Source organism: Larimichthys crocea, chromosome XVII (assembly GCF_000972845.2).
Source record: "Larimichthys crocea isolate SSNF chromosome XVII, L_crocea_2.0, whole genome shotgun sequence".
NCBI lineage: Eukaryota > Metazoa > Chordata > Actinopteri > Sciaenidae > Larimichthys > Larimichthys crocea.
Window position 1 is genome coordinate 508,325 of NC_040027.1, and position 19,506 is coordinate 527,830.

The 19,506-nt window shown below is 38.1% G+C and overlaps 2 protein-coding genes across 8 annotated transcripts in view; one reads left to right on the forward strand and one right to left on the reverse strand.

Annotated features, from left to right (window-relative positions):
• Positions 1–9,498, forward strand: part of ptprc (protein tyrosine phosphatase receptor type C) — a 23,981-nt gene extending 14,483 nt beyond the window's left edge. For all 7 annotated transcript variants that reach the window (XM_027290260.1, XM_027290265.1, XM_027290266.1 and 4 more), the window contains 20 exons: positions 1,134–1,351; positions 1,456–1,519; positions 1,658–1,766; positions 2,034–2,071; positions 2,327–2,436; positions 2,530–2,620; positions 2,988–3,064; positions 3,249–3,285; positions 3,472–3,569; positions 3,815–3,940; positions 4,121–4,278; positions 4,892–5,027; positions 5,831–5,980; positions 6,157–6,247; positions 6,403–6,539; positions 6,815–6,949; positions 7,049–7,171; positions 7,295–7,455; positions 7,978–8,113; positions 8,673–9,498. In XM_027290260.1, coding sequence (XP_027146061.1) covers positions 1,134–1,351; positions 1,456–1,519; positions 1,658–1,766; positions 2,034–2,071; positions 2,327–2,436; positions 2,530–2,620; positions 2,988–3,064; positions 3,249–3,285; positions 3,472–3,569; positions 3,815–3,940; positions 4,121–4,278; positions 4,892–5,027; positions 5,831–5,980; positions 6,157–6,247; positions 6,403–6,539; positions 6,815–6,949; positions 7,049–7,171; positions 7,295–7,455; positions 7,978–8,113; positions 8,673–8,975 — 2,498 coding nt within the window. In that variant the 3' untranslated portion in view covers positions 8,976–9,498. The remainder of the gene's footprint in view (positions 1–1,133; positions 1,352–1,455; positions 1,520–1,657; positions 1,767–2,033; positions 2,072–2,326; positions 2,437–2,529; positions 2,621–2,987; positions 3,065–3,248; positions 3,286–3,471; positions 3,570–3,814; positions 3,941–4,120; positions 4,279–4,891; positions 5,028–5,830; positions 5,981–6,156; positions 6,248–6,402; positions 6,540–6,814; positions 6,950–7,048; positions 7,172–7,294; positions 7,456–7,977; positions 8,114–8,672) is intronic.
• Positions 9,499–10,062: 564 nt separating this feature from the next.
• On the reverse strand, positions 10,063–18,807 carry abhd8b (abhydrolase domain containing 8b). Its single transcript, XM_019272346.2, has 5 exons — positions 18,482–18,807; positions 14,494–15,303; positions 14,114–14,284; positions 13,378–13,594; positions 10,063–12,395 (listed from the first exon to the last, which is right to left on the reverse strand). The coding sequence occupies exons 2-5, from the start codon at positions 15,291–15,293 to the stop codon at positions 12,132–12,134; spliced, it is 1,452 nt and encodes a 483-aa protein (XP_019127891.2). The 5' UTR covers positions 15,294–15,303; positions 18,482–18,807; the 3' UTR covers positions 10,063–12,131.
• Between the last annotated feature and the right edge of the window lie 699 nt (positions 18,808–19,506).

A 19,506-nucleotide genomic window follows, 5' to 3' on the forward strand; every position in this document is an offset into this window, starting at 1 on the left:
TTATTATTGTTATTATTATTATTATTATTATTATTATTATTATTATTATTATTATCTACACTCATTGAGACATTATAATGAACATCACATTGTATCTCCAATCATGAGCTAAGAAGAGGCGATGAACACAACATGTACCAGGAATACACAGTAATTATAGATGTTAAATTCTAATAAGAGAAGTTATTCTCTGTGACTGTGAAATCTACAACCTTCAGTCAGTTCTGATCTGTTTAAATATTTAAAATGTTATTCAACTGTAAGAAATAAGTACAATGATCATTTTAAAAAGACATTTACATTGCTTAATTAAATTTGCATTTACACTGAATCCTGAATTTAAAAATATTAAAAATCATAAAATTGTAAATTGAAATAATGAAACATCAAAAAACTTTTAAACTGTTTTTTCAAATGTGTCCTTCATTTAAAGACATTCACTGTTACTTGGTTTTTAATCTACTGTTACTGATTCTATTTAACTGTTATTTATTTCAAAACAAAATTATCTCATATCTCACTGTTACCTCACTGCTACTTGTTTTTTATTTTTTTTACTGTTACAGCTACTGGTTCTATTTAACTGTTATTTAAACTGTTTTTTTTTGTTTGTTTGTTTTTTACTGTTACTGGTTCTATTTACTGCTATTTATACATGTGTATATAGTGTGTATATATTGTTTAAAATAGGATATTCTATAGGGTATATTGTTAAAGTCTTGTTTTCTTACTACTGTTTTCTTGCTATCACTCAAACTGTACACGCAGAAACTCAATTGTTAATTTCTCTTAACCAGTGCAAATGAAATCATACATGTTCAAAAAGGGGTAAGAAGAAGTGTACACTTATAAATTCCCACCCCTTCTCCTCTGCTTAATATATTATTATTACTGTTATTACTGATATATTATAATTTAATTAATATTTAACTTAATTTCTGTTTCTGTATGTATATATATATTTACTTTTTTACTTATTACGTGCACATTTTATATTTGTATCAGGACTGATAACCAGCACAACAGAGATAGACTCATCAGTGTTGAAACATGTTATAGAAAAATAAAATGTCACTTTAAATGTGAGTTAGCATACAGTGTATCTAACGGAGAATATGTTGTTTTTCTTACAGAACCAGACAATATTCAAAAACTGAGAGTGGAGCATCCAGATCATAATGTGATCACAGTAACCTGTGATAGACTAATACATTTTAATGGACCTGAGAAGATATACATTGCAAGTCTTTATGAAACTAGTGACCCTTCGAAGAAGCCTGAAGAGGAACGAAACAATGAATGCAAATTTACATTTAGTGATCTAAGATACTCTACGTCCTACAACTTAACGGTTTGTTTAATCCTAATTTTTGGTGTCACACATTATTTCATCTTTATTCTTCATATTTCTTCAAATGCTGTAATTCCTGATAAACAGATTTTCTGTATTTCTAGGTGACTGCTTTCAACGGGAAACATAGGAGTAAACTGGCCAAGTCAGAGATTGTTGAGACTTACTGTATGTGTACTTTTAATCAATGCCACAAATTGTCTCACAGTGTTCAGTTAAATCATTGGAATCATTTTGTTTCCATTTCTATATGTTGTATATTTAACATTAATTTATCCACTTTGTTGTTTCCTTATCATTTTACAGATAACAACAAAGCTGTAATTGGGTTTCTGGTCTTCCTCATCATTCTCACATCTGTGGCTCTACTTTTGGTCATCTACAAGATTTACATTCTGAAGCGCAGACAGTCCCAGTAAGGATTACTCTGCATTTCATCCGCTGCATCAGCTTGACTATCACACTGAATCTGTTCTTTGTTTATTTGTGTGATTGTAACACATATATCGCTGCAAGTTTTGTTTTACTGACGTGAAAGTATCTTTTCATTTGCAGTGCATGAATTGTATTGTGGTTGCATGTGAATTTCATTTCAGACAGAAACATCACTACTATCATGAAACTCCTTAAGCCTCCTCATGACTGAAATTATTGAAGCCAATCTTTGTCTATTTTCTTGCAGTGACATGAGTGAAAACATGATGCTCATATCAACTACGAGTGAGTAGATCTGAGATTTCCTGTTTTCTAGGATTTTGTCTTGAACTAGATGATTATAGTGGTCTATAATGAACAACACTCACATGTACCAGATGTTATTTTCATATGATTTATTATATTTTTAACAATCAGAATATACATATGTTAGGTATTGTAGAAGAACAGATATTTACTACAATGGCTCATAATAATTTTGTACTACTACAGTATAATAGTGTTTCTGTTTCTCATTGGCTGACTGGTTTGTTGTCATAGATGATGAGGAGAACCTGCTTCCAGTTGAGCCAATAGCAGCAGAAGTCCTGCTGGAAGCCTACAAGAGGAAGCTTGCTGATGAGGGAAGACTTTTCCTGGCCGAGTTTCAGGTAAATTCAATATCTGTGTCACAGAGTAAAAAGAACATGATTGGCACTCTAGAGTTGCTGTTTATTGGTCTTTGGCATTGTTTCTGCTTACAGAGCATCCCCAGAATTTTCTCAAGGTACACCGTGAAAGAAGCCAAAAAGCCCTGCAATGTCCCCAAGAACCGCTACGTGGATATCCTGCCATGTGAGTCTGTCCAACAGCACAGGCTGTCTTTTTAGATGAAAAAGATAAAATAACTTTAAGATTTTTAAGATTCTACCACAAACAGTAAATCACAATTAATCAGTTTGTTACATCTGGTAACTCATAGATTTTGCCATACTTTTTTTAATATCCACGTTCATCATTGTGAGAAATGCTGCAAATCCATTAGCAGGATGGTTTTATTCCATAACTGGAGTCACAGGATTTTTTAAAACAATGTGAGATATTAAGTTTTCAGGTTATAAATCCATAGACTGATTCTTAATTGAATTTACAGAAAGTTTACACACACTATTTCATTAATGTTCTTTTTTTTACGTACCTGTTTTTTTCTGTTTTCAATCAGATGATTACAACCGTGTACAGCTGACCACTGGAAATGGAGAGGCTGGATGTGACTACATTAATGCCAGCTTTATTGATGTATGAAAAACACCCAGATCATGCTACTTCTACTTTTACTACCACAGCTGCATCATAAGAATTATCAAACATTATCAAACTACATACAAATAATGAAAAGTGTTAAAGGGCTACATTTTGTTCAATAGCTTTCTAGGGTTCATGAACACTTTGTGGCAATACAACCTTTGTTTTTCTGCTGCAGGGATACAAGGAATCCAAAAAGTACATTGCAGCTCAAGGTAAAGTTCTCATATTCTTCACACACTTTGTGTACTTGTGTTCTTGTTAATAGTGTGCATAGTTGTGTGTACAGTATATATATATATATATATATATATATATATAATATATATATATAGATATATATATATAGATAATATATATATAGATATATATAAATATTATATGTTCTGTGTTTGCTGTAGGACCAAAGGATGAGACTGTGGGTGACTTCTGGAGGATGGTTTGGGAACAGCAGTCCTCTATCATTGTCATGGTAACTCGCTGTGAAGAGGGAAACAGGGTAAGAACAGTAGTTTTAATTTTTGGTTGACTTTGGTTATATTCTATTTTTAATTATTAGTTAGACTTTGTTCTCTGCGTGACAGCAGAAAGAGCAATTGTTATCTTAACTTAATCTTGACAGGATTGAGTTGTATCAGATACAAACAAGCCCAAAACTCGCTTTTGAGCTGCACATTGTGGTCTTGGAGGAAGATTGTGGTCTTGTGTCACTCAAACACTCTTGTGTCACATGTTGTGTCACAGGTCAAGTGTGCACAGTACTGGCCTACTCCAGACCGAGACACTGAGATCTTTGAGGAGTTTATAGTGAAGCTGAACTCAGAGGACCAGTGTCCAGATTACACCATCCGCCGTCTCAGCCTAACTAACGTGAGTCTGAAATAGTAAAAATGTGTGTTATAACTGCAGACCACATAACTTTGGTGTGTATGCATGTGTATCTGTGCATAAGTGAAGACCTGTATATCTGTTCATATTTATCTCCATAGATATGTATGTTTAATAAGCATGTTTGGATAACCATCAATGTGTATGTGTGTGTGTCTGCAGAAGAGGGACAAGAACTCAGAGAGGGAGGTGACCCACATCCAGTTTATGAGTTGGCCTGACCACGGCGTCCCAGGGGAGCCACATCTCCTCCTGAAACTGAGGCGTCGTGTCAATGCTTTCAAGAATTTCTTCAGCGGCCCCATCGTTGTTCACTGCAGGCAAGTGCACGGCTAAATTCTCTGCTGACGTTTACTTTTGTTTGTTCAAGATATCAATATGAACAACATTAGCACTGGCTCTGGTTGGCACAGTTGACACTCTTGTCTCCCCATTTCTCATTGTTTCCATTTCCATTTTTTCCTCTAGGCATGCCAAACCTGAAAATACATTCTGTGCTGATTTCCCCAGATTACTCACACACATTCATTTGTACTGCACATTTTGTACATTTGTATATCTTTATCTTTATTGAACCTAGTTTGATCTAATCTAATCTGTTCTACTAAAATTTTATTTGACACCCATGCACAATGCAGACAGTATAATATTCATATAATGCCAAAGTGGACTCCTAATTAGGGAAAGTCTGACTTTTACTAATGACCAGCGTTCTTAGACCCTTTTGTGCACACAGTTGTGTTTTGTTTTTTTCAGACACACCTCTTAACTTACTTCATTGTCTCCATCACTAATGAATAAAAACAGATGTCATTGGGAATCATCAGGCCATCTCTCCCCTACTAATGCTTTATTTTACCTTTACTTGCCACTGATAGACATGTATACACTTAACAGTTACAGTATTAACCCGAGCTGTTATCTCATGTGCAGCGCGGGAGTCGGCAGGACAGGCACCTACATTGGCATCGATGCCATGATGGAGGGTCTAGAGGCGGAGGGCAGAGTGGACATCTACGGCTATGTAGTCAGACTTCGCAGGCAGAGATGTCTAATGGTTCAAGTAGAGGTAAAATATCAACTTAGATCATATTTTAGAAAGTGTGTGTGCGCATGTGTGTGTGTGTCTCAGAGTTGCATGTTGACACATACGTGAAATTTGTCTCCAGTTCTCAATAGTCAGTTCTCATTGTGCTCACTGAGAATAAAAAGAACGATCATACAAGAAGTCAAGCTCAATGAACACACAGCTCAACAAAAGCGAGACAAAGATATACATGTACAAGAATAGGTATATCAATTTATTGATTGATTATAATGACACCCTGTGAAAGTTTATTATCGTTTTAGTCACACACATTAGGTTCTCTCTTATTCATCTTTTTTTAATGTGCAGCTGTCACGCAAATCATTTGAAAGTGTTACACTATTAGAGACCTCCTGCCTGGTATGGAAGTGTTCTTGTCTGTGGTTGTTTCAGCACTCAGTGATCTCTAGCACCCACCAGAGGGCAAAAGCTAAAGCAGGTTGTGCGCCGTGTGTATGAGCGTGGGCAGTACATTTATGTGTTTTAAATATTGCAGTTTATTTGTAACATGAGTGAACTGTATATTTAAAAGCCTAACTCTTTTCTTGAAGACACTGTTATGGTTGACACAGCACAAAACCAGCATTTGGTTTATAAAATCTAAAAAAATCGCAAAGCATGAGGCAGAGATGACAAGTCGTGGATGAATAAAGGGATTTATAACCTTCGAGTTATGTGAGATGTGGGTTGTTTAGCTTAATAGCAGTTAATTTGTTCGATTTCCAAACTGTATATCCTGTGTTTATTATGCATGATACGTTTATTATGCATTTGTTCTCACGCAGGCCCAGTACATCCTGATTCACCAAGCACTGCTGGAGCACAATCAGTTCGGAGAAACTGAAATCACCCTACCGGAGCTCCACGGCACACTGAGCACGCTCAAACAGAGCAACTCAGGCAGTGAACCCACCTTAATGGAGGAGGAGTTTGATGTATGATACTTTATTATGTTTGTTACTATTCATTATCTGAAAAGCAATGCATTCTGAGGAGCCACTTGTAAATATACTTGATTATGTGTAATCTAACCAAGTAAAACAGAACTGATGATCTGCACAGTAACCCTACTCAGACCTAATAATTAAAAAATCTTTGTCTTTCAATTCAGCGACTCCCCACCTATAGAAACTGGAGGACATCCAACACTGGGATCACAGAAGAAAACAAAAACAAGAATCGTTCTTCATCTGTCATCCCATGTGAGTACCAGCTCAACGCAGGTTATATTTTTCACTAACAAGTATATTGCTGTATGTGTAGTGTGTTTAAAGTGTACATGATAACACTAAATATTCATATACCTGAATAAATGTGTTTAACTTGTGTCACAACATACCAAACCTTCCATCTTCAGATGACTACAACCGAGTGTTGCTCAAGCTTGATGAAGGTCACAGTCGTGACAGTGACCCTGATGAGGATGATGAAGAAGAGTCCTCAGATGAGGAGGATGAAGAGTCCACTAAATACATCAATGCCTCCCATATAGACGTACGTTTGTTTGACCCTTATTCAACCTGTTTCTAGCTGACATAAACCTGGATGCCAGGACAAAAACAACAGTGTTTTGTTTAATTGATGCATGACAAACTGTGTTCCTGTTACCATCTCTCCTGTTGTAGCAGGTGTTATCTCATTAACTCTGAATGAATTCACATCTTTCGTGCAGCCAGTTGAGTTTTAAAACAAGTGTAATTAAATTCATCATATCCTATTTGTTTGGAGTGTGTACAACAATAGAGAGATGTGTTTTCTTTCCCACACAGGGTTACTGGGGCCCGCGCGCCTTCATCGTAGCACAGACTCCACTGCCAGACACCATGGCTGACTTCTGGTCGATGGTCTACCAGAAGAAAGTGTCTACTATTATCATGCTCTCAGACTACAGTGAAGGAGATAAGGTACCGGAAGTATCATGCATATGTAATGTTGTACACATAGAATACATTATACATGTAGTGTAAATACCCTTGTTTTCCCTCGTGTCTCTTCTTTCACAGGAGTCTGACTGTGTCTACTGGGATAAAGACAAGAAAACATTTGGGGAGTGTGAGGTGGAGGTGACAAGCACAGACACCTCCCCAACTTTCGTCACCCGCAACATGCTGATCCGTCATGTCAAGGTAACACAACAGCAACCAACTCTGGAGTTGTAACAAAGTCTGCTCTGTTTCCTTAATTATCAGCCTGTGGTATGACTGGACATTTCAGCATCACAAGCTGTTTTACATAACGTCTGTCAACAGAGGAAAGAGAGTCGACCCGTGAAACAGTTCCAGTTGCTGAAGTGGGGGAGCGGAGAGGTGCCGGAGAAACCTCAAGATCTCACAGACATGATCAAGGGCATCAAGAACAGCTGTGGCAGCAGCAAATCACAGAGGAACATTCCCATTGTCGTCCACTGCAAGTAAGAAAACCTCAGGCAGTATATGTAGTGTATATGATCGACGACATATCCATTTTTCTTTCATAAGGGTGACTTAACTATCAAAGCTTCCAAAACTCAATTTCAGGCAATAATAATCTCTTATGGAAGAAACAACCTACTTGAGTCTCTGGACAAATCCAAGCTTAAAGAGTTAGATAAAACTCACAGATCATTTGACATCCCTTTAAGCTATACTGTCAACATATCAATCAGAAAAATCAAATCTTCAAAATGTTCCTTTTAGCAGTTTGATAAATACAAACCTCAGATGCTCAGATATGCTGCAGCCAGTGGCCTATGACTGGGGTATGGAAAGGGGACTGATTATACGGCCCTCATGGGTGGAGAGCCCACAAAGATATTAGAATGAATAGCTGTGGTGGGTCCAGAATGTTGTGCCACGCCCTGGCTAGAGCCCACTATGACCTGGAAAAGATGTAGTTAAAAAAATGACTATGAGTATCTTAACCTTTTATGTGTGTGTGTGTTCCCTCTCCTCAGTGATGGCTCATCCCGTTCAGGGATTTTCTGTGCTCTGTGGAACGTGCTGGACAGTGCAGAGACTGAGAAGCTGGTGGATGTTTTCCAGGTGGTAAAAACCCTACGCAAGGAGAGACAAGGCATGCTCTCCGGCCTGGTAAGAAAGAGGAACCCAGTATCTGTTAGCTCACTGTTTCACAGTTTTAACTTCTCATAGTGCTCATAGTTAAGAGTAGTCTGTCAACAATAGACAGATGTGTTTATGTACCTTTAAGTATCTGTTTATAGGTCTACTGTCAGTTTTTATCAAGATATAGGTTGATAGGTTTTTAAAAAATTATAGACAAGACAACAAGAGTCTATCTTTCTGTTATGGTCAATAAGTCCCATGAAAAGACCAAAATCAAATGCACTGTCAATACTTTCTGCCTCCCCTACTCCATCTGTGATGTCAGACCACAGTTACATATATTTTTAAAGGAGCTAAATCTGCTTGAACATTTACAGCAGCAGGATATTCATTATTGATTGTTATTGTTGGTTTGTTCTTGAATTTGTAAGAAAAATATAGAATAATGAAATGTATTATTTAAGGCTGTTTTGTGTTGTAATTTTTAGAAATGGTATGTGATAATGTGAGTTTTTCTTTCTTTTCTTTAGAGCCTACAGTAAAGCACGTCTTTGTTTCCACTCAAATCTGTCTGTGTCTTGAACAGGAGCAGTACCAGTTCTTGTACGATGCACTGGAGGGTGTCTTCCCTGTCCAGAACGGAGACGTGAAAGCTGGCCAGGTCTCTGCAGTCATCGAGGTTGTCAATGAAACCAAAGCAGCAGAGGAAAAAGCTGAGCAGCCAGCCAGCTCTACCCCCAATGGGCAGCAGGTGGCAGCAGAAACCACTCCTGTAGCTGATGGAGAGAAGGAAAACAAAAAAGAGGAGCCTGAAAAAGTTTCCAGCGCCCCCACAGAGACATCATCGGAGGACACCAGCAAAGGCGCCATCCTCACTGTGGAGGTGTGAGAGGGGTGGCTGGGGCATGACTGTGTCTTTTACTTTTGGGAAATAAGTGCTTCAGCTGAATGCTTTTTTTTAAAAAAAATACTGAATGAATGTATAAACATTGTAAAGCTTTAACACAGTGTGGGTTTTTTTTTTTTTGCTTGAGATTTGTTTGAATTTGATCAAATGTTTTAATGTCAATTTCCAAAAAATATGATTTAAACTAAGTTATAAATATTACGTTAGTAAAGGTGTAAGGATGCAAATAATTTCTGTGGACAAAGTTTACTAAATGCTGTTGTCAAACTAGGGGCCTTTGATTAACTGTATAGTTAGAGACATCTAAGAACAAATTTTTAAATATACAGTGTATAAGATGGTGTTTTATACCCCTATGTTTGTGTTTATGTATTCATTATCTCGCTAAATAAACTGATGCTATAGTTACATTTATATATATCTGGTTTAGCAGAATAATTTAGTCTTTAAGGTCAATATTTGTTATGTGACACTGTGACATTTCATTAAAAGAGACTTGCCAAGAGAAAGGTGTATTTTCTTAATAATGTTTTAATTATAAAATTTTGTTTTTCATCATAGACTAACTTTATTAGGCTGGATTTACCAAGTCCATTATATATTTTAAAATCCGCTTTAATCAGCCTTTTACTATCAGCAATACAATAACATTTTCTGCTAACAAGAGATTTTAGTGCTGTTCTCACTGGTTTCAAGTGGGCGTTGCTCTGTTGGAAAAACTAAGTCACATATTTCCATTCACCAATGAGGGTTAGGTCATATTTGAGTCAAAATCTGATGACAGTTGAGGAGTTGTAGTGCTCATCACAATATGTGACATTTGGGGAAATAGTACCCTAAAGTTCAAAAGGGAGGGTGAAAGTTGTCACTTTGGTTCCCTGAACACCCAGTAAATTACTTAAGGAAGCTGTTTCAAGCTCCAGCTCAGAAAACCCATCCTGGCTAAACAAATATTGAAAGAAAGAGCTCCAAAAATGGTAAATATTATAACATAGAATATAAAAGACCAAAGACAAACTCTTGAAAATTCACAGTAATTTACTTTCTAAATATTTAGAAATCAGCAGTTTGTGTTATTATTGTCAAAGGCAGTTATAAACAGTTAGAAAATTTAAGACACAAAAGATATAACGAAGAGGACAGTCAGTTCAAGCTCAAGTCTCAATACAATGATGCTGATCAGGGCTGAACCTTGAATTGATTCATCGCTGCTACAATTTCTATTACATCTCTAAACATCCATCACAAATGAAAGTACAATGTATAAAAAGAATAATCTGTTTCATTCACACCATATACGAGTCAGAATGTTCTATATTTGAGGCTCAGGATTTGTGAACATTTTAAATACCCAAACTACTGCAGCACTAAGAACATATCGGCTAATGCTGAGACATTCACACATTACTGTAGTATTAAAAAAAACAGTCAGGATTTAATAGCTCCATAAAGCCAGCTGTTTGACCTGTGGAGTTACAGCACAGATGTTCAAAGGACATGTAGACATTTAACTCTTTACCTCTTATGTGTATACATCAGACTCAACATCACTTAAATCAAATAAATCAAAATACAGTTTCTGTACAAATATAATACTAATAGAGCTCAACACTACAGGTTTGGAGAAACATTGCAGAATAACATAGTTTTGTTGAAAAATAAAGCCTAATATTTATTGAACAATTAATTAATTCATGCAAACCTTCTAGCACAGACAGGCTTTCAAAGTAAAAGACAAAAAAATGGTTTCATGAAATAATTATTAATAATATATTCAACAGCTGCATACACGTTGACTGTTTCGCAAATAGAGGAACTATTAAAACAAGTAGTTTCTACTTCAGTATGGAAGTTGATATAACAGAGAATGCTGCTTTCAGTTTTTGTCATAGTGCGGGTTTCAGTTATCAAAAAGACTACAATACATGGTTACAATGCTAAAATGAATATTTTCAAATATTTCAAACATACTGTAGTGCGGTACAGTTTGGGGTAAATTTATGTTGTCTAATAAACCTCACATACATTTGTGATTTGTGCAAAATATTTGGCCCTTTCTATCCATACGAGGTAATGGTTTGTTGCTGACTAAACACACATTTCTTTGAAATCAAGGAAGCAACAAATTTACTTTCACTTCTGTCATCAACAGAACTTGATCCTTCTTTTCTTGGTCAGCTTCGGAAGTCACAACTCAATCACTTATGAAACACATTTTTTTCTGTTAAAAAACAGAGGCAGCTACTTAAATCTCAAAACTAGGGTGAGGCTACGTGTATGTTTGGGAACTTCTAATGCATTGTGTAAAAATAATATTCTGGTCCACCTCTTAGAGGTGCCAAAGAACAGGACAAATTGACAAAATACGTGATGTACATTTTTTTAAAAGAAATGCCTTCCCAGCTCACCTCTACAAGAGGTTATCATTGTGTACAGTGGAAAAATGTATTTACATCCCCTGACATATACACAGATACACATTGTCTCAAGATTTGATATTAAACCTGAAGCAGGCTAATACATTAGGCTAACTGGCTTACCATCTAGTTTGTTTCCATAATGTTTAGAGTGTGCTGCTGCTCAACCAGGACTGTTTCTGTTCATTTCTTCTCCACATTATAGGAATGGCAAAAGACCAGACAATCAAGTGTCTTAAATGTAGCTGTCAGAATGGCAGGTGATATTTTCAGATTTGTCCACAAAAGTCAAATATTATCACTTTTTATAGCTTGACAACTGTTTTCACCTTCACCATCATGGCTGAATATTACTGTTTACGTCTCTTGCTCCATCTACACTGCATCATCACCACCCTCCAGTTCAAGGCACATTTATATCTTCTCTGCTGTATGTAAAGGACAGGGAGTTATATACGTGGATCTCCAGCATCCAGTATTCAAGCCTCTCTCCCTCTGTCCTTCTGCTCAGTAGCTGACAAAACTGGAATGAAAGTAGATTCCCCTCCATTGCGTCATGCTTTCACTTGTCCAAACTTTAGCTGGACCATTTCAGATAAACTGGCTCTTTTAGCTCAGCATCAGGTTCAACAGCGTGAGCCAGCTCTGATTGTCAGGCCCCACAAAGTTCATAGCTAGCCATGATATAGTATATGAACCACTGGAAGCTTTATCTTTAATCTTAGCTTCCTGGCTGGTCCTCTGCACAGCCGTTTGATGAGGTCTGCCGAGCAGATGCAGGTCGGACCTCAGATGAAACCTTAGTGTTGTCAGAGTAGACTCTGGCGCTCTCTGGACGTGTTTTGGACTCTTTCTTTGGCGGTGGAGGGGTTATTGGTTCCCAGAGAAAAAACTCATGCAGGAGTGTGTTGACAGCTTCAGGACACTCCATCATGATCATGTGACTGCCATCTTCCAAGACCTTCAGAAATGCCATAAGTAGGATCTTCCAAAAAGTTAAAAGTAAAAAGAAGTTAGATTTTGGAATCATCAACAACACACTGCAGTTTAATATTTTGTGGTTGCAGACCTCCAAATTATGGCCTACATCTATCAGTGATCAGTTTTGGGCAGACAACCATTTTGTGATTCTACCCAGGAGTCCATAAAGTTCCAGTAGCTGTAGGTAGCTACAATGTTAACTTAACCCTTAACTATGAATTTCTTATTCTATACATTACTGTCACCCTTGTTGACCAAAGCCCATCTTAAAGGTGCACTACCGGATTCTTTAGCCACTTGGTGGCTGCAGACATAAGCTGTAAATGCAACTCCTTGTAAGTTATGGTGAACTTGTTGGCAAACATTTGCTTTTTTCCACGTCTGACAGGCACAGAAGAACATTAGCATTTATTTGGAGTCATGTTTGTGGTCACCTCATGGTGTCCAATCGCTTTCATTTTAGCAAGGTTTTTGTCTCCACCAATTCCTGAGGGAAATATCTTGCTTAGCATCCTAATTGCTCCACTGTATACACCCAGTAGTCACTTTATGTTGTTTGTCTGCTGTTTGGTGCAGAACAGGTTAGTATACGCTGGATTTATTACAGCTTGTTTACTGAAAATACTTGCCTGCTGCATCTTGATACAACATTGATAAGAGTAAACCTAAACAGGGCATGTAACCAAAACATTGAATAGATTCTAAAATGTTCTGTAGAGCTGAGGGTTTTTGCTACAGCTGACCTGTTTCACATTACATGGAGTTATCCCTGTTAAAAAGGTTTTTTGTGGGCAAGTTTTTCCTCACTCGAACCAAGGGTCTAAGGACAGAGGGTGTCACTCCCTGTACAGATTGTAAAGCCCTCCGAAGCAAATGTACTTTGTGACTTTGGGCTATACAAATAAAATTTAATTTAATTGGATTTGATTTGATTTGATATGATCCATCATTACAATGGGATTTAAGGATTGTAGAGGACTACTTACTTCTGCCATGCGCTGGTCCTCTTCGACAGGGACAAACTTGTCATGCATGCCATGAACCAGCAGGATGGGCACCGTGAGTTCAGCATGGTAGACCTCGTCCCCTTCAGGCCAGTACTGCCCACTCATCATAGCACGCAGCACAAAGGATGACACATTGAAGGCATTGTTGTCTTTCAGCAGCTGCTTCTCCTTGGCACCCTGCTGAGCAAAGCCAGCCCTGTAACGAGCAAAGAAAGGGAGATTTACCTTAACTATAAATGGTTTAAAAAAAACAAAATTATTCAGATGACATTAAACTGTGGGTGAAATGAAGATTGACACATTAAGGTTTAATTAGTATAAATCACACTTGAATGCAGACAGAAAAATAAATGTTTGGGTTTCTCAGTTGGAACAGTTCTTTTCATTTAATTAAAGCTGCTAGGCTGGTTTAGGTGGTTACGGTCAGATATTTGGTTGATGGACCAAACATAGTCATTGTCTGATGTCAGTGTTTTCTGGTATGTTTATGAGGCTCACTGTTTTTTCTGCACCAAAGGAGATGTTTTTTGTTTTTTTTAATCCAAAAAAGCACTGGTTTCTGCTTTAAAGATTCTATTGTATTTTATTACACCCTAATTGACCAACTATATGATTTGATGAAAAATGTATGGTAATTATCTGGGCTGGTGAAGCTGTCATCCAAAAACATCCAAAATGTTTGTCTCTGCTGATGTTGTGTTTCTGTCTGGCTTACTTAAGAAAGCTCCAGGCTAGCAGCGGGGAGAGGCAGTGAAGCACACAGGTGGGCAGGTTGAAGATGGAGCAGAGGCTGGGCTCCAGAGCTGTAGGTCCACCTCCATTGATCATCACCATCTTGTGGATCTGTTCTGGATACTCGTGGGCCAGGAAAGTACAGAACGACACACTAGGAAAGCAGAACAGAAGGCTGGTTAGGGAACAGACTCGAACTATCAGGGTAACCATGTTGTTTGTTTTGTGGTAGTCACCTTTTAGTTAGCATGTAAGGATTATTGTTGGAGGGTATAAAGTATACACTTATTCATCACTTATTCGTGCATTCTCATACTATGCAGTTATATGTCTTTGGCTGTGGTGATGTGTTGTTAAATTTACCCATAAGAATGTCCTATGAGAATATTCCTCTTGCGTGCATATCTCTTGAAGATAAGTCTCATATCCTCAGCCAGGGCATAGAAAGTGTATGCAGCAGCTATCTGTGGTGCTGAGCTGGCTCCATGTCCTGCAAGGTCCGCTGCAATCACCTCATAGCCCAACCTGGAAAAGAAGTCCAACTGGCTTCCCCAGATATCCAGCGAGCCTCCCACGCCATGAATGAAGAACAGAGACACGTCTTGATGTGTGCCTTTACATGCCGATATCTTCCTCTCACAGTCGATCACCACAGTGCGTTTGGGCTTCCGCCTGCGCTTCCTTGTCTGTTGTGATTGGTCAGTCCGTTGGTCAGCAACAGGTGCCTCTTCTCCTGTTAATGTTTCAGCTGTCCTGTCTTTTCCAGCTGTGACAGATTCAGACCTAGGCTCAGGGATGGCTACCGGCGGTGATGAGTTACCACATTCAGTCAGCTCAACCTCAACAGTGCTATTTGGTTCTGTATCTCCATTCTGGCAGTTTTTCAGCTCTGCACTCGCTCTGTCACCCAAATTCTCAATGAAAAGCTGTCCGTTACGATATACTGTGATCTTTCGTTTGCAGCTGACTATCCCACCCTGCCCAGGCGGTTCCTCCACCACCGGCCGGTCGGGGATGATATGCCGAACCCGCAGAACACGGCCTGGTTTCACCTCCACAAACTCGTAGCCATCAGCTTGCTCTGAAGTTTCTACGGGAACCACAACGTTGGTTGATTTTGAGGTCAGGCAGCAGAGGATACCCTCCATAAAGCTGGTCAGCATAGCTGCCAGTCTGTAGGAAATGCATTCATATGAAAACACACATAAATCAAAACACACATGCAAACGTGAATGAAACAAGGTCACTGAAAACCAAGGTCATACAAATTATAAAAAGAACCATATTTACAAGCAAGTACTATTGATTTTAAAGCACCAGAGGCTATAAGCACAGTAATAACCAATAAAATATCTTGTGTGAAGTCTGAAAATCTAGATTAAAATATAAATTAATTGTATTTCTGATAATTATTCAATTGATTTTCAATCAGGTTTGATAAGATTATTAAAATGGATTTATTTAATACTATAATATGTGATGTTCGAATGCATTATATTCAAACAAACAGCAAGATCATCATTTTATAGCATCATTTGTGTGTGTTGATTAATATGCAAGAATTACCAGAGAAATCTAAAAGATGCAGACATATCTATATAAATAAAATTCAACTAAACAGAATTGAACTTAAATCATTACCAGAATGTTATCTCAGTATATATAAATATCAGTATAATTATCAGCCCCAAAACTCTATTATCACTTTATTGCTGTACTATATCATGCTGTTTTTAAGAAACATATGAATTTTCTTATTTATCTTCAGAACAACTTTAAATCTCTATATCAAGTGGGAAAGCTTCTGGTAACCTTTAATGTACAATTAAAAGAGGTAAACAAGTTCTTGTACCTTTACAATCTGACCTCAAATTACAAGAGAAAGGGTGTTGAGACTGTCTTTCAGACGCAACTGAGCAGCATCTTCCCTCTGTGCAGACTTTGGGGGTATTAATAGACAGGGACAGTAATAGCTCCCTGGGTTAAAGCTGTCTGCCATGTGATCCCTCTGCACCAGCACACCCTTCCATAATACAGCCAGTCAAAACCGCATGTCTCATAATGCATGTCTCATGCACACTACAGGTACAGTATGCAGTATATGTTATGTTAGTTGATTATCAAGCATGACAACAGCATAGCAGCCAAGCAGGGTCTGCAAGTTTCTCTGTTGGTGGCATTATCCTTCCATCCTGTCACAGAGAGGGGATTATACTCCCTGTGTCCCTGCCTAAATCCACAAAACACAATCTGTCTATCTCCATTTTAGATTAAAACAGTGACAGTAAACGCCAGCCGTCTTAGCCCTAAGTGTGATTTGTTGCATCTTCCTCTCTATTTGAAACCCAACAACTACAACTGCTTTTTATCTGGGAATTATGGACAAAATGTAATACAGCATTCCTGCTTTGCTGGCTATTCTCGAGCCCTTTCTGCTTGTACTTGCACATCCTTTATTCAAACAGCAGTGCTGTACAGTGCTGTGTGTGAAACAGCTAGGGGAGGCTGAGCAGGCAATTTTAATCACAGAGGGTGACATTTTTTTCTGTTTTTCACCTCATTTGGTGTCTATTTCTTAGGTCCATTAGAAGTATCTTTTACTACCATAGACTAAACAACATAAAAATTCTCATTCATCCACCATTGTCCCCTTTAAAAGTTGCCAGATTCACCTCATCTGCTATAGATTAGATTAGACTCAACTTTAAAATACACTGTTATTTTGTGATAGTAACCAAATGCAGAGGTGGTGCTGTGGGTAAATCCTGTCACGCCATTCATCTCCTGTGCCCCTTTTTCATTGCAGTCTCCTGTGTCGTTCTTAACTTTCTAATCTAGTCTACACTTGGTTGACGAGTAGGGCATATATGGTGTGTTTTTTTCCACAAGGAAAAACTTTATAAGAATGTCTGGGAGAAAACATTAGTGACACGCAAATATCTGAGCAAAAAGCTCTTCAATCTGCTCAATCTGTCTCTTAATTTAAGTTGTAAGAAGTGCAAGTGCATGTGGATTCACCTCTCGCTTGTATTGCAAATCATTCTTTATTCAGTTTGGTGGAACAGATAGATCATCTCCATGGCTGTGATTAGGCCTCATCTTTACAAAACAAGACCATATTTGGTGCAGCGCTCTGGATTCCTCACACAGGAGGACACTGTCTCTGTGCCCTTTTGAAGCCACACTTTGCAAAATTACACAAAGTCACACCTGAGTGTACCTGCCCAGTACCAACACTGTTTCTTCTGTTAACTACCTTGTTAAAGGGCAAGTCAGGGCAGTAATGAGGACAAGGCAAAGGTTGATACTTCACTTTTACACCCCAATTATCAAGCTGGTCTAGCACTTGCACAACCATGTCACAGGTTACTGCTTCCCTAACCAATTGCTCAGATGTATTAGGCAGAGAAAACACTGCTCTCTTCAGTAAAAGTGTTTCATTATTGTCTGCCTCTCTTTGCTTGATGTCTTGGACGTCGTACTGTACGGTGAAGCACTGCAGTGGGTCTAATTCCCCTTGCAGCCCTTACTGTAGGTGGCTTCTGCTGTCAGTGGCTGCAAGAGGCTGTTATATAACGATTCACGCAGGTCAGAAGCACAGTTGGGACTGGTGCCAAGAAAAGAGCAGAGAACTGTCATGGAGATTAAAAACAACTACAGGAGGTTCACTGATGATAGAGCAGCTTAGCTGGTTCAATTATGTGTTACTGAACACTCGATCCTGATCCTTGCACTTGCTTTACAACAAATACATGTAGTGTGTACTACACCATCACTGTCTGCAAATACACAACTGATGAGGAATTTAATAACCTTGAATTAAATACATAAATTCAACAGTATTTTCCAACAAGTTGTTTAGGAACGCTGCATCTTCCTAGAGAATGATCGAAATATATCAAAAAATAAACATATTAAATAATTTGCACAATTTGCCCAACTTCAGTTTGTTGGATTGGATGATTAGTGTCCATTCAGCAAAATAATGTGAGCAATAAGAATACTGTTCAACCAGGACACAATCTTTCCTGCTGATGTTAGTGGAATAAAGTGTGAATGAGTGAATGGTTCCCATCTATTCACTAATAACAATATAGTGAGGCCACTTACTGCCAGATACAGCTAAAGAGGAAAGAGCCAGAATACTCCCCTCTCTGCAGTTACTCTACTGTTGAATTCAATCTGAGTTCATAACTTTATAACACTCAATAACCCAATAATGAGTGTATTAGTCAACTGCATCGCAACTTAATATGCAGCGACCTAGTTCTTGTCTGATGCCAATAATATGCAGCATAAACAATAACAAAATATAACAAAAGTAAGAACACAAACAAAGAAACGTGCATACCTTTATATTTCCGAAAACTCCGCGTAAAATATGATCAGATGGATGTGGGTTTTCTTATGAAGCATCGAGGATGTAGGAGAGCTGTATGCCTAATCTGTTGCAGCCAATCCAATAATCTAATTTATCTGGATTCTGCTTTGCTGTGGGCAGCCTCCACATGGCGGACAGCACTGACAGCATATCGCTCTGAGATCCAAACATCTGCGTGTTCCAGCTCTCCACTTCCATGTTGGAATCTCGGTGACGGCGCTTGGAGACGCGCCGGAGCTCAGATGGATGTCACAGTGTTTTTTTTTATCCATCAGCTGTGAAAACGAATGAACCATCGTAACGTCCTGGTTCAGTTTGTGGATTTGAAGGGCTGCCCCCTGCTGCTATGTGACGCAAGACAAAATACAACTTCTGTATTCAGCATAAAGTAGCAAATATTATCACATTATTACATTATATATACATTAGTATTACATCATTATTACCAGTGGTATAAAAAGCTTTTTTTTTTTTAAATAATACAAATTACAGTGAAGCAATGTGAAGAATTGCCCATTCTTATAATAACATAGTTATATAGATATATTAAAAAAGATTTCTTAATATTGCATTTTAGACAATTAGATTAGAGTGCAGTAGATTAAGATCAAATTAACTGAACCAAGGGAACTTACATTTCTATTATTCACATCAAGAAAGGGAAAGTCTCAAGCCTCAGTAGAGTCATACAAAGTATGCTCACATTGGGGTTATACATTAGATCAATTTATTCCAAATCTGGTGGAATTTGTCCTTTTAAATCCTCAAAGAATGGACCACAGCCTCAAAGAATGGATGCAGCCTCCTGCCAGAGGGGAGTGACTCAAAGAGTTTGTGTCTGGGGTTGGAGGGATCAGCCACAATCTTTCCTGCATGCCCCAGAGTCCTGGAGGTGTATAGGTCCTGAAGAGACGGAAGACTGCGGTGGCAGCAGTTTTCTAGATGGTGATAAAGGAGGTGGGGATTGACTCAATGATGGAGGTGTAGAAGTGCAC

Bases quoted from the DNA above. Each gene is read 5' to 3' on its own strand.
- abhd8b (XM_019272346.2), bottom strand. From the start codon at position 15,293: ATGCTGACCAGCTTTATGGAGGGTATCCTCTGCTGCCTGACCTCAAAA. The intron at 13,595-14,113 runs GTAAGCCAGACA...TGCTCGTTACAG, and splicing joins CTAGCCTGGAGCTTTCTTAA to GGCTGGCTTTGCTCAGCAGG. The intron at 12,396-13,377 runs GTAAGTAGTCCT...ACTTTTTGGAAG, and splicing joins AGGACCAGCGCATGGCAGAA to ATCCTACTTATGGCATTTCT.